We start from the raw sequence: 13489 nt of genomic DNA on the forward strand, positions 1-13489 counted from the left end.
AAGCTTGGGGTAAGATTAAAAAATGTATAGCCTACTCTTATTTATCAAGCAAGCATTAAATTGATCAAAAGTGACAGTAAAGACATTTATAATGTTATAAAAGATTATATTTAAAATAAATGCTGTTCTTAAACTTTCTATTCATCAAAGAATCCTGAAAAATCAAATATATCACAGTTTCCACAGAAATATGACAGTTGTCAACACTGATAATGATCATAAATGTGTCTTGATCATCAGATCATCATATTATCCTGATTTCTGGAGGATCATGTGACACTGAAGACTGGAGTAATGATGATAAACTCAGCTTTGATCACAGGAATAAATTACACTTTACTGTATATTCACATAGAGAACTGATGATCTACATTATAATAAAAAAAAAATGTTGATCAATAAACACAGCTGTGGTGAGCAGAAGAGACACTTTCAGAAACATTAAACAATCTCAATTATTCCATTATAGTCGGAAGCCCAAAAGTGCGCGAGTTATAATTATTGACACCTAGACACTGTAAAGATGAATATTATAATGACGATGATTGTTGTTCGCTGATTGGCTGAGGGGGCCGCCCGCATCAGCATGCGCGTGTGTGATTGGTCCTCGTGAAGTTGAGCGCAGAAGCAGGAAGAGAAACAGCCGTGGACGAGCAGCGCGGATCCTCGACGCTCGCGTGTGTTTTACTGGTGAGTGTTTGTGCAGATGCGCGGAAATAAACACGCGCCGCGTCTCGTGCGTTCACCCGCGCCTACGCCTCGACCAACGCGCGCGGATCGAGGGCGCTTTAATAGCGTCGTGATGACGCGAGCTATAAGTTGATCTCGTGCAGCGCGCGCTCGCGCTTTAATGTCACCTGATGTTGTTGTTGTTGTTGAGCAAGGGCGTTATTTCTGCTGTATGATGACGTCAGGCCAGCGCCCACATCAGCATTGCAACAAACACGACGACGTCACAAACTAACAAGTGTGACGTCACGACCCGTAACAATTTACGTTGCGCGTCGAACTTCTAAATCCGCGTGCGCGCGCATGTGCGCCGTAACACATCAGCTGCTCCACATGAACATGCTTTAATATTTACACAAGAAGTAACATAAACGCAACTGTAGTAGTGTGTGTGACTCTGGTCAGTGGTCTCTGAAGTGTTAGTTCAGTGACTGGTTGGAGATCTGCGGAACTGGAGGGTTGTGGGTTCGAACCCTGCGAGATTCAGACATAATATTGTTATTCATGTATCAATAATTCATTTTCTGTCAGTGTTTATTCTCCTAATGCTTTATGCTGCACACATGCTGTTTTGAACACAGTCTCTCAGGTGCTGTCAAACTTCTTAACTATATCATAACTAGCCTATATACACAGTTGTGCAGCTTCAGAAGAAACTGCCGTTCAAAAGTCTGAAAAAGAAATCAATACTTTTATTCATCAAGGAGAGGACACATTAAATTGCTCAAAATTGACTTTATAAAGTTACAAAAGATTCTATTTCAAATAAATGCTGTTCTTTTGAACTGAAAGAATCCTGAAAACTAAAATGTATCAGTTTCCACAGAAATATGACTGTGTTCAACACTGATAATAATCATAAATGTGTCTTGATCATCAGATCCTCATATTACACTGATTTCTGGAGGATCATGTGACACTGAAGACTGGAGTAATGATGATAAACTCAGCTTTGATCACAGGAATAAATCAATCAGGCAATTCCTTTTATTGTCATTGCATGTATTATTTACTGTATTTTCTATCAAATAATTGCAGCCGTAATGAGAACATTTCTTTGCAAAGCTTACTTCCTAACCGAGGTCAAATAAACCTGGCATTATAGAGTATTGTCTCGGTGACGAATCGCTTGTTTCTCTATTGTAAGTCGCTTTAGAGGAAAGTGTCTGATAAATGTAGAGTTTTGTCCACATCTTGTATTTGGTGTTTCTTCGCACTAAAAGTAGTTATTCCTCTCTTGTTTATCAATATTGTCATATTAATCTCAGATCCCTTTTTATCCCATAGGTCTTCTCCGGAAGCATGTTATGACCCACGCTCGGAAAAAAGGCTCCCTCAGCCAGTGTCGTGGCGAGGGGCAGGGCCACGTGGAGGGCGGGTCACATGGTGAAACTGTGGGCGGAGCCTGGCCTGTCCGGTCAATGGCGAAGAAAGTCAAGGCCAGGAATCGTGAGCAGCATGAAAGTCAAAAACATTACCTGAAAATGGATAAAGCTAAGAGGCACGTGAGCAGTAGAGGAAAGGCTAAGGCTGTGAGCGAGCGTAAGCGTAAGCTGTACCCGCTACGAGGAAGAGCCGCGGCTTCAGACGGTGAGGCGTTGAGCTGCCATGTTTTGCTCACGCGTTTGGGCGGACAGGAGGAACTGATCCCAGAAGTGGATCCCAAAAAAGAGAAGTCATTGCAGGATAAACCTTCAGCTCCGGAGCCGCGTAAACGTCGACTAGCGTCTCTAAACGCAGAGGCGGTTAACAGTCTGCTGCTCGAGAAAAAAGACACCAAACTAGCGAAGAAACACGGCGATGGCGCCTCAACTACTAAGACCTGCTCGAAAAGAACCTCGAAGGCGGAGATGTGCCAAATGAAGAGGAAGAAAGACGAGTCTGACGCGAGTCTCTACGCTCCAGCTCCCAGACGGCTCGCCGGACTCAACGCCGCCGCGCTAATGAAGCTTACTAGCTCGACTACAGGAAGGATCAAATCAGACCGCTGCAAACCCAAAGCACAGACTCCGTCCAAGAAGCTCAGCCGCGATCCCGACGGAGCTTGTGAAGTGTGTAAAAGCAGGAGCTACGAGTCAGAACTGAGTCACGCGGCGGCTAAACCGGGCTTCCAGTCGCAGAGCATTCTGGGATACCCGGTGACGGTGGTGAAGGAGGAGCCGGTGGAGGCGGAGCTGAGTGCGTTCTGCTGCTGTCCGCCGGACTGCCACCGGCTAGCGCTGTTCCTCGCGCAGGAGACGGACGAGTCGCGGATTAAACACCTGGTTCCAGCACATCCAGCGCTAACGCTCAGCGCTCATCCGTGTGTGTGCGCGGATCCGTGCTACGCCGGTTACCTCGTGCACATCGCTCACCCCGGGCCGGGTTTGAGCGCACCGGCGCTGCTAGCCTCCTCAGGCATCGCTCATCCCTTCTGCGGGTCCGTCGGGTCGGGATGCTACCGCTGTGGAGTCGGACGATTCGCCTTCGCTAGCCGTACCTGCTCCTTCCCCACCAGCTGCTCACACTGCAGACATCCCATCAAAACAGGTCAGAGATCATGTCAACGATACACTCATGTCACGATACGATACATATCCCGATACTGAACTCACGATACGATACATATCCCGATACTGAACTCCCGATACGATACATATCCTGATACTAAACTCACGATACGATACATATCCCGATACTGAACTCCCGATACGATACATATCCCGATACTGAACTCCCGATACGATACATATCCCGATACTGAACTCACGATACGATACATATCCCGATACTGAACTCACGATACGATACATATCCCGATACTGAACTCATGATACGATACATATCCCGATACTAAACTCACGATACGATACATATCCCGATACTGAACTCATGATACGATACATATCCCGATACTGAACTCCCGATACGATACATATCCCGATACTGAACTCACGATACGATACATATCCCGATACTGAACTCATGATACGATACATATCCCGATACTGAACTCCCGATACGATACATATCCCGATACTGAACTCACGATACGATACATATCCCGATACTGAACTCCCGATACGATACATATCCCGATACTGAACTCCCGATACGATACATATCCTGATACTGAACTCACGATACGATACATATCCCGATACTGAACTCCCGATACGATACATATCCCGATACTGAACTCCCGATACGATACATATCCCGATACTGAACTCATGATACGATACATATCCCGATACTGAACTCCCGATACGATACATATCCCGATACTGAACTCCCGATACGATACATATCCCGATACTGAACTCCCGATACGATACATATCCCGATACTGAACTCCCGATACGATACATATCCCGATACTGAACTCCCGATACGATACATATCCTGATACTGAACTCACGATACGATACATATCCTGATACTGAACTCACGATACGATACATATCCCGATACTGAACTCCCGATACGATACATATCCCGATACTGAACTCACGATACGATACATATCCCGATACTAAACTCATGATACGATACATATCCCGATACTAAACTCATGATACGATACATATCCTGATACTGAACTCCCGATACGATACATATCCCGATACTGAACTCACGATACGATACATATCCCGATACTAAACTCATGATACGATACATATCCCGATACTAAACTCCCGATACGATAAATATCCCGATACTGAACTCACGATACGATAAATATCCCGATACTGAACTCACGATACGATAAATATCCCGATACTGAACTCACGATACGATAAATATCCCGATACTGAACTCACGATACGATACATATCCCGATACTGAACTCACGATACGATACATATCCCGATACTGAACTCACGATACGATACATATCCCGATACTAAACTCATGATACGATACATATCCCGATACTAAACTCATGATACGATACATATCCTGATACTGAACTCACGATACGATAAATATCCCGATACTGAACTCATGATACGATAAATATCCCGATACTGAACTCATGATACGATACATATCCCGATACTGAACTCATGATACGATACATATCCCGATACTGAACTCATGATACGATACATATCCCGATACTAAACTCATGATACGATACATATCCTGATACTGAACTCACGATACGATAAATATCCCGATACTGAACTCATGATACGATAAATATCCCGATACTGAACTCATGATACGATAAATATCCCGATACTGAACTCATGATACGATAAATATCCCGATACTGAACTCCCGATACGATACATATCCCGATACTGAACTCCCGATACGATACATATCCCGATACTGAACTCATGATACGATACATATCCCGATACTGAACTCACGATACGATAAATATCCCGATACTGAACTCACGATACGATAAATATCCCGATACTGAACTCACGATACGATACATATCCCGATACTGAACTCCCGATACGATACATATCCTGATACTAAACTCACGATACGATACATATCCCGATACTAAACTCACGATACGATAAATATCCCGATACTGAACTCACGATACGATACATATCCCGATACTGAACTCACGATACGATAAATATCCCGATACTGAACTCACGATACGATACATATCCCGATACTGAACTCACGATACGATAAATATCCCGATACTGAACTCACGATACGATAAATATCCCGATACTGAACTCACGATACGATACATATCCCGATACTGAACTCACGATACGATAAATATCCCGATACTGAACTCACGATACGATACATATCCCGATACTAAACTCCCGATACGATAAATATCCCGATACTGAACTCACGATACGATAAATATCCCGATACTGAACTCACGATACGATACATATCCCGATACTGAACTCACGATACGATACATATCCCGATACTAAACTCACGATACGATACATATCCTGATACTAAACTCACGATACGATACATATCCGATACTGAACTCACGATACGATACATATCCCGATACAGAACTCACGATACGATACATATCCTGATACTAAACTCACGATACGATACATATCCGATACTGAACTCACGATACGATACATATCCCGATACTGAACTCACGATACGATACATATCCCGATACTGAACTCCCGATACGATACATATCCCGATACTGAACTCCCGATACGATACATATCCCGATACTGAACTCCCGATACGATACATATCCCGATACTGAACTCACGATACGATACATCTTCTTTAAAATGAGACCAAACTTAAGTCTGTGTTCCCAAGCTTCAAACTTTTATGCCACTATTCTTTTTTGACACTGACATTTTTGTCCACTATGGACCAATGTGTATCTGTTTTTAATTGATGCACAAGGGTTGACAAGCCATACCTGTCTGTCACTGTTGTGTAGCGTTACACCTGTACTAATCATGTGCTTCATGTCATTGTGCTGTTCCAGAAGCCTTCTCCTTGTCTCAAGATGAGCACAGTCGCTCGCTCCTGATTCCTCCGACCCTGCCGCTCTCCGGATGTCCCAGCATGCCCCGAGTGAACCGGTCCCCTCCGCTCTCCGGATGTCCAAGCATGCCCCGAGTGAACCAGTCCCCTCCGCTCTCTAGATGTCCCAGCATGCCCCGAGTGAACCGGTCCCCTCCGCTCTCTGGATGTCCCAGCATGCCCCGAGTGAACCGGTCCCCCTCTCTTTCCGGATGTCCCAGCATGCCTCGGGTGAACCGGTCCCCCTCGCTTTCCGGATGTCCCAGCATGCCTCGGGTGAACCGGTCCCCCCCGCTTTCCGGATGTCCCAGCATGCCCCGAGTGAACCGGTCCCCTCCACTCTCTGGATGTCCCAGCATGCCTCGGGTGAACCGGTCCCCCCCGCTTTCCGGATGTCCCAGCATGCCTCGGGTGAACCGGTCCCCCCCGCTTTCCGGATGTCCCAGCATGCCCCGAGTGAACCGGTCCCCTCCACTCTCTGGATGTCCCAGCATGCCTCGGGTGAACCGGTCCCCCTCGCTTTCCGGATGTCCCAGCATGCCTCGGGTGAACCGGTCCCCCCCGCTCTCCGGATGTCCCAGCATGCCCCGGGTGAACCGGTCCCCCCCGCTCGACCCGCGGCTCCTGTCCTCGATATCGGACCGCAGGCAGGCTGAAGTCAGGCTTAAAGTGGGCAAGAAATGCCCTCAAAACCCCGAGCCATCCAACGGCTCGCTCACTATGGGCCACACCAGGTTATCCAAACAACCCGCAGCTAGTCCCGCAAGTGCCAAACATCAAAGGAAAGTCAGCCGGCGCGAGGCTACGAATGGATGGCGTCCTGTCGGGGTCTCTACGGAGAAGGAGGTGTTTATTGCGGTGAGTGATGTTGCCGTGGTTGCTCGACCGCAGACCGATCGTTGTTTAGCATCGAAATACCGCGAGAGCGATTAGAGAGCAGACGCTCCGGATGAATCACTCTCACGGTACAAACACTGATCGGCCTGTGCAGCGCTGCTTCAAGTCGAACACACCTTTTATGAGGGAGTCATTGAATAATTCATCCAAGAGATTCGTTCAAAAACGCTGATTCATCCAGTAATGAAACAAGTGCAGTCTCTAGGCTTGTTCGGCTTGAGCCGGCGCTGCACAGACCGATCGGTGTACGACATCAAAGTACCGCGCGAGCGATTCAAAAGCATAAGCATAAGCTACCCTCTAATCGCTCTCGCGGTACTTTGATGTCGTACACCGATCGGTCTGTGCAGCGCCAGTTCAAGTCCAACAAGCCTTTTATGAGTGAGTCATTGAATCATTAAATCAAGAGATTTGTCAAAAACGCTGATTCATCCAGTGATGCAGCAGTGAAAGGCTTGTTCGACTTAAAGGGATACTTCAGAATTTAGCATTAAGCTTTGTATCAGTAGAAATCCAGTATTGATTTCGAATTACCGTGCTCCCCCCTGCCTCATGTCCCCCTGAGACGAGATTTATGTATTTTTAGTCTGGAAAAAATCCTCATATGATGCAAAAATCGTCATATTGCGTCATATTAGGATTGTTTGTCCAGAGGCTTAAAACTCCGGCCAGTAGGAGGCGCTAGATCCGCATGTTCTCAGCCCGCCCATAGAGGGAGGGATCTCACTCACAGAATGTACGAATAGTGTCAGCCATCTTTTATCTGGAAGCTAAGCTAACAGGCTCTTATTCTGTGGAGAAAGCTGAGTAGTAGCGGGGACCATCCTCTTTTTCCCGGTCCAGCCGTCGAGATCGTCCAAAATGTCCGGGATTCGGCTTCTGCTTTCTGCAGTCGCCATTCACTGTTTACATGCACAGCTTTTGTGTGAATCTAACTGAACTCATCCCGATCGGTGAATCTGACTGTAGTGTTTACATGAACGCTAAACAAGTGATCGGTTGATGTGCGTTTTAACATTGCTAAGAAAATTCCAGCTCCTCTGTGAGAGATACGAGACCGGTGCGTCTCACAGGCGCCGCTCATCAGTAATCACGCCACCGGCCTCGCGCCGTTCTCCCGCGGCCGTCAGTCCCGCGTGTCGTTCTCCCGCGGCCGTCAGTCCCGCGTGTCGTTCTCCCGCGGCCGTCAGTCCCGCGCGTCGTTCTCCCGCGGCCGTCAGTCCCGCGTGTCGTTCTCCCGCGGCCGTCAGTCCCGCGCGTCGTTCTCCCGCGGCCGTCAGTCCCGGGCGTCGTTCTCCCGCGGCCGTCAGTCCCGCGCGTCGTTCTCCCGCGGCCGTCAGTCCCGGGCGTCGTTCTCCCGCGGCCGTCAGTCTCGCGCGTCGTTCTCCCGCGGCCGTCAGTCCCGCGCGTCGTTCTCCCGCGGCCGTCAGTCCCGGGCGTCGTTCTCCCGCGGCCGTCAGTCCCGCGTGTCGTTCTCCCGCGGCCGTCAGTCCCGCGCGTCGTTCTCCCGCGGCCGTCAGTCCCGGGCGTCGTTCTCCCGCGGCCGTCAGTCCCGCGCGTCGTTCTCCCGCGGCCGTCAGTCCCGCGCGTCGTTCTCCCGCGGCCGTCAGTCTCGCGCGTCGTTCTCCCGCGGCCGTCAGTCTCGCGCGTCGTTCTCCCGCGGCCATCAGTCTCGCGCGTCGTTCTCCCGCGGCCGTCAGTCCCGGGCGTCGTTCTCCCGCGGCCGTCAGTCCCGTGCGTCGTTCTCCCGCGGCCATCAGTCTCGCGCGTCGTTCTCCCGCGGCCGTCAGTCCCGTGCGTCGTTCTCCCGCGGCCGTCAGTCCCGTGCGTCGTTCTCCCGCGGCCGTCAGTCCCGGGCGTCGTTCTCCCGCGGCCGTCAGTCCCGTGCGTCGTTCTCCCGCGGCCGTCAGTCCCGTGCGTCGTTCTCCCGCGGCCATCAGTCCCGGGCGTCGTTCTCCCGCGGCCGTCAGTCCCGTGCGTCGTTCTCCCGCGGCCATCAGTCTCGCGCGTCGTTCTCCCGCGGCCGTCAGTCTCGCGCGTCGTTCTCCCGCGGCCGTCAGTCCCGTGCGTCGTTCTCCCGCGGCCGTCAGTCCCGGGCGTCGTTCTCCCGCGGCCATCAGTCTCGCGCGTCGTTCTCCCGCGGCCGTCAGTCTCGCGCGTCGTTCTCCCGCGGCCGTCAGTCTCGCGCGTCGTTCTCCAGCGGCCGTCAGTCCCGGGCGTCGTTCTCCCGCGGCCGTCAGTCCCGGGCATCGTTCTCCCGCGGCCGTCAGTCCCGTGCGTCGTTCTCCCGCGGCCGTCAGTCTCGCGCGTCGTTCTCCCGCGGCCGTCAGTCTCGCGCGTCGTTCTCCCGCGGCCGTCAGTCTCGCGCGTCGTTCTCCCGCGGCCGTCAGTCTCGCGCGTCGTTCTCCCGCGCCCGTCAGTCCCGGTCGTCGTTGTCCCGCGGCCGTCAGTCCCGGGCGTCGTTCTCCCGCGCCCGTCAGTCCCGGTCGTCGTTATCCCGCGGCCGTCAGTCCCGGTCGTCGTTCTCCCGCGGCCGTCAGTCTCGCGCGTCGTTCTCCCGCGGCCGTCAGTCTCGCGCGTCGTTCTCCCGCGGCCGTCAGTCTCGCGCGTCGTTCTCCCGCGGCCGTCAGTCTCGCGCGTCGTTCTCCCGCGCCCGTCAGTCCCGGTCGTCGTTGTCCCGCGGCCGTCAGTCCCGGGCGTCGTTCTCCCGCGGCCGTCAGTCCCGCGCGTCGTTCTCCCGTTCACATTTCTTCTACATAAATGACCCATTTTAAATACACATTCATCTTTCCAGCGGTGAAGTATCTCTTTAAATAAGAATAATAATTCAAATTAATATTTTTTTTAAATAGACTGCTGCAATTAAATTTTTTTCAGAACCTCTATTAAATGACATGTTATTTTGTTTAGAGAATGGTGAAGTTATCCAGAACCGTAATCTTCTGAGTGAGTCAGTGCCAGCTCAGATATGAAGAGGATGTCGTGTGATCGGTGTGTGTTCGCAGGGCGATGACAAGACGGTTCTCCGCCAGTGTTATGAAGCAGTGGAGCGAGATGGAGAAGTGATCCGGGTGCGGGACACAGTGCTCTTAAGATCGGGACCCCGGAAGAAAGCGCTGCCGTACGTGGCCAAGATCTCCGCTCTGTGGGAGGATCCAAGAACAGGTGAAGGAGTGACCATACTAATGGCTATTGTATTTATTGACTCTGTATAACGCCCTTTTCACAAGATGTAAAATAAGTCTCTGATGTCCCCAGAGTGTGTGTGTGTGTGTGTGTGTGTGTGTGTGTGTGTGTGTGTGTGTGTGTGTGTGTGTGTGTGTGTGTGTGTGTGTGTGAAGCTTTAGCTCCAATAAATGTTAAAGTGTCACTTTTTGAGGATGAGCAAAAACGCAGTTTTGTGTCTGTCCCTTTAAATGCAAATGAGCCGCTGCTCCCGGCACAGGGGGCGGAGCTACAAGAGCTCCTGTCCTTTTACCTCACACACACACACACACACACACACATGCACTGAAAATTTCAAAAACATTTAGCCTTTTATGTTGAAACCGGAGTCAGAAAGATGGAGAGACTCGAGAAGAAGTGACACATGTAGAAGAACATGACATTTCTGAATGGTTAGTTGGTGAATTTATGTAGATTATGTGTAGATCTTCTAGTCATTGATTAGCATATTCTGTCATGATAATCTATAAATCGTGTTCCGGGGGCGGGGTTTATGTAAATTCTAGGGTTGGTGATGTCACTAACCCGGGAGGAAGCTTGTGTAGTTCCTACCAGCCGTTTGTTGTAGTCCTTAAAAAACTATTTCTGTAAAAGCAAATATCTCCCTTTGCTCTGAACTTTGAATAGTAAATAAAGTTATTTATGTGTGTGTGTGTGTGTGTGTGTGTGTGTGTGTGACCTCTCGCTTCAGGAGAGCTGATGATGAGCCTGTTCTGGTACTACAGACCTGAGCACACGCAGGGAGGCCGAGATCCCAGCATGCACTGTGAGGTGAGCCGCTTCGGCCGGACTCGTGTGCTGCAGTGCTGAGCGCTACACGTGTGTTTAACGCTCTCTCTTTCAGAACGAGATCTTCGCCTCGCGGCATCAGGACGAGAACAGCGTGGCCTGCATTGAGGAGCGCTGCTACGTGCTGCCGCTAGCCCAGTACTGCCGGTAAGAGCTCGCCGCTGCGCCACTCACGGCCCAGACCACACCTGTGTGCCACACCTGGAGTGTGTGTCGTGGAGTGTGTGTCGTGGAGTGTGTGTCGTGGAGTGTGTGTCGTGGAGTGTGTGTTGCGGAGTGTGTGTCGCGGAGTGTGTGTCGCGGAGTGTGTGTCGCGGAGTGTGTGTCGCGGAGTGTGTGTCGCGGAGTGTGTGTCGCGGAGTGTGTGTCGCGGAGTGCGTGTCGCGGAGTGCGTGTCGCGGAGTGCGTGTCGCGGAGTGCGTGTCGCGGAGTGCGTGTCGCGGAGTGCGTGTCGCGTTGCGGAGTGCGTGTCGCGTTGCGGAGTGTGTGTCGCGTTGCGGAGTGTGTGTCGCGTTGCGGAGTGTGTGTCGCGTTGCGGAGTGTGTGTCGCGTTGCGGAGTGTGTGTCGCGTTGCGGAGTGTGTGTCGCGTTGCGGAGTGTGTGTCGCGTTGCGGAGTGTGTGTCGCGTTGCGGAGTGTGTGTCGCGTTGCGGAGTGTGTGTCGCGTTGCGGAGTGTGTGTCGCGTTGCGGAGTGTGTGTTGCGTTGTGGAGCGTGTGTTGCGTTGCGGAGCGTGTGTTGCGTTGCGGAGCGTGTGTTGCGGACTGTGTGTGTTGCGGACTGTGTGTGTTGCGGACTGTGTGTGTTGCGGAGTGTGTGTTGCGTTGCGGAGTGTGTATTGCGTTGCGGAGTGTGTGTTGCGGAGTGTGTGTTGCGGAGTGTGTGTTGCGGAGTGTGTGTTGCGGAGTGTGTGTTGCGGAGTGTGTGTTGCGGAGTGTGTGTTGCGGAGTGTGTGTTGCGGAGTGTGTGTTGCGGAGTGTGTGTTGCATTGCGGAGTGTGTGTTGCGGAGTGTGTGTTGCGGAGTGTGTGTTGCGGAGTGTGTGTGTTGCGGAGTGTGTGTGTTGCGGAGTGTGTGTTGCGGAGTGTGTGTTGCGGAGTGTGTGTTGCGGACTGTGTGTGTTGCGGAGTGTGTGTTGCGTTGCGGAGTGTGTGTTGCGTTGCGGAGTGTGTGTTGCGGAGTGTGTGTTGCAGACTGTGTGTGTTGCGGAGTGTGTGTTGCAGACTGTGTGTGTTGTGGAGTGTGTGTTGCAGACTGTGTGTGTTGCGGAGTGTGTGTTGCGGAGTGTGTGTTGCGGAGTGTGTGTTGCGGACTGTGTGTGTTGCGGAGTGTGTGTTGCGTTGCGGAGTGTGTGTTGCGGAGTGTGTGTTGCGGAGTGTGTGTTGCAGACTGTGTGTGTTGCGGAGTGTGTGTTGCAGACTGTGTGTGTTGTGGAGTGTGTGTAATAATCTAATGTGATGTTGCAGATTCTGTGCCTTGGCCCAGCGGTGCGCTGAGGGTGTGTGTGAGAGCTCTCCGCTGGTGCCCGCTCCCTCGGCCAGCGCCACCCCGTCGCACCGGCCCGTGCCCGCGGGCGTCGACCCGCAGCTGGTGTACCTGTGCCGGCACGTGTACGACCTGCGCTACGGGCGCATCCTGAAGAACCTGCAGTGAGCCAATCACAGCGCCCGAGGCTGATCACGTGACCACCCGATGCTGACCGAGCGGGGCTGTTGATGTCCCCGTGAGGCTTCCGTAGATTAATTGCCTTCTTCATTTCTCCTTCAGAGACTCGGTCCAACCTCACTCTGTATATCGAGTCTGTGTCCTGTGCACTGGACTGTCGCGCTGCTGAGGGCTGATGGGACGGTCTCTGGAGGGTTCAGAACCCTCTTGATCTAAACCCGACCGGGACTGAACCCTCCGAGGTCCAGATCCTCAGACGAAAGGCCCGTTCACACCAGCGACCACATGACGATAACTAACGCTACGAGCCCACAGCGGCGCAGACTCACTGAATCATTCCAAGAGATTCGTTCAAAAGCACTCAATCATCCAGTGAGTCACTGAATCATTCCAAGAGATTCGTTCAAAAACACTGAATCCTCCAGTGAGTCATTGAATCATTCTAAGAGATTTGTTCAAAAACACTGATTCATCCAGTGAGTCATTGAATCATTCTAAGAGATTTGTTCAAAAACACTGATTCATCCAGTGAGTCATTGAATCATTCTAAGAGATTCGTTCAAAAACACTGATTCATCCAGTGAGTCACTGAATCATTCCAAGAGATTTGTTCAAAAACACTGATTCATCCTGTGAGTCATTGAATCATTCCAAGAGATTTGTTCAAAAACACTGATTCATCCAGTGAGTCATT

The 13489-nt window shown here is 51.1% G+C and overlaps 1 protein-coding gene across 1 annotated transcript in view; it reads left to right on the forward strand.

Moving 5' to 3' along the window:
• Positions 1-532: 532 nt before the first annotated feature.
• LOC307012753 (uncharacterized protein) overlaps positions 533-13489 on the forward strand; it is a 17205-nt gene continuing 4248 nt past the window's right edge. Inside the window, exons 1-7 of the mRNA XM_079639769.1 lie at positions 533-690; positions 2017-3258; positions 6185-7080; positions 10125-10284; positions 11036-11115; positions 11189-11280; positions 12597-13489. The exon at positions 12597-13489 is cut by the window's right edge and continues 4248 nt beyond it. Coding sequence (XP_079495895.1) covers positions 2037-3258; positions 6185-7080; positions 10125-10284; positions 11036-11115; positions 11189-11280; positions 12597-12783 — 2637 coding nt within the window. The 5' untranslated portion in view covers positions 533-690; positions 2017-2036 and the 3' untranslated portion in view covers positions 12784-13489. The remainder of the gene's footprint in view (positions 691-2016; positions 3259-6184; positions 7081-10124; positions 10285-11035; positions 11116-11188; positions 11281-12596) is intronic.

The sequence above is a fragment of the Phoxinus phoxinus genome (genome assembly GCF_949152265.1).
Source record: "Phoxinus phoxinus genome assembly, chromosome: 16".
NCBI lineage: Eukaryota > Metazoa > Chordata > Actinopteri > Cypriniformes > Leuciscidae > Phoxinus > Phoxinus phoxinus.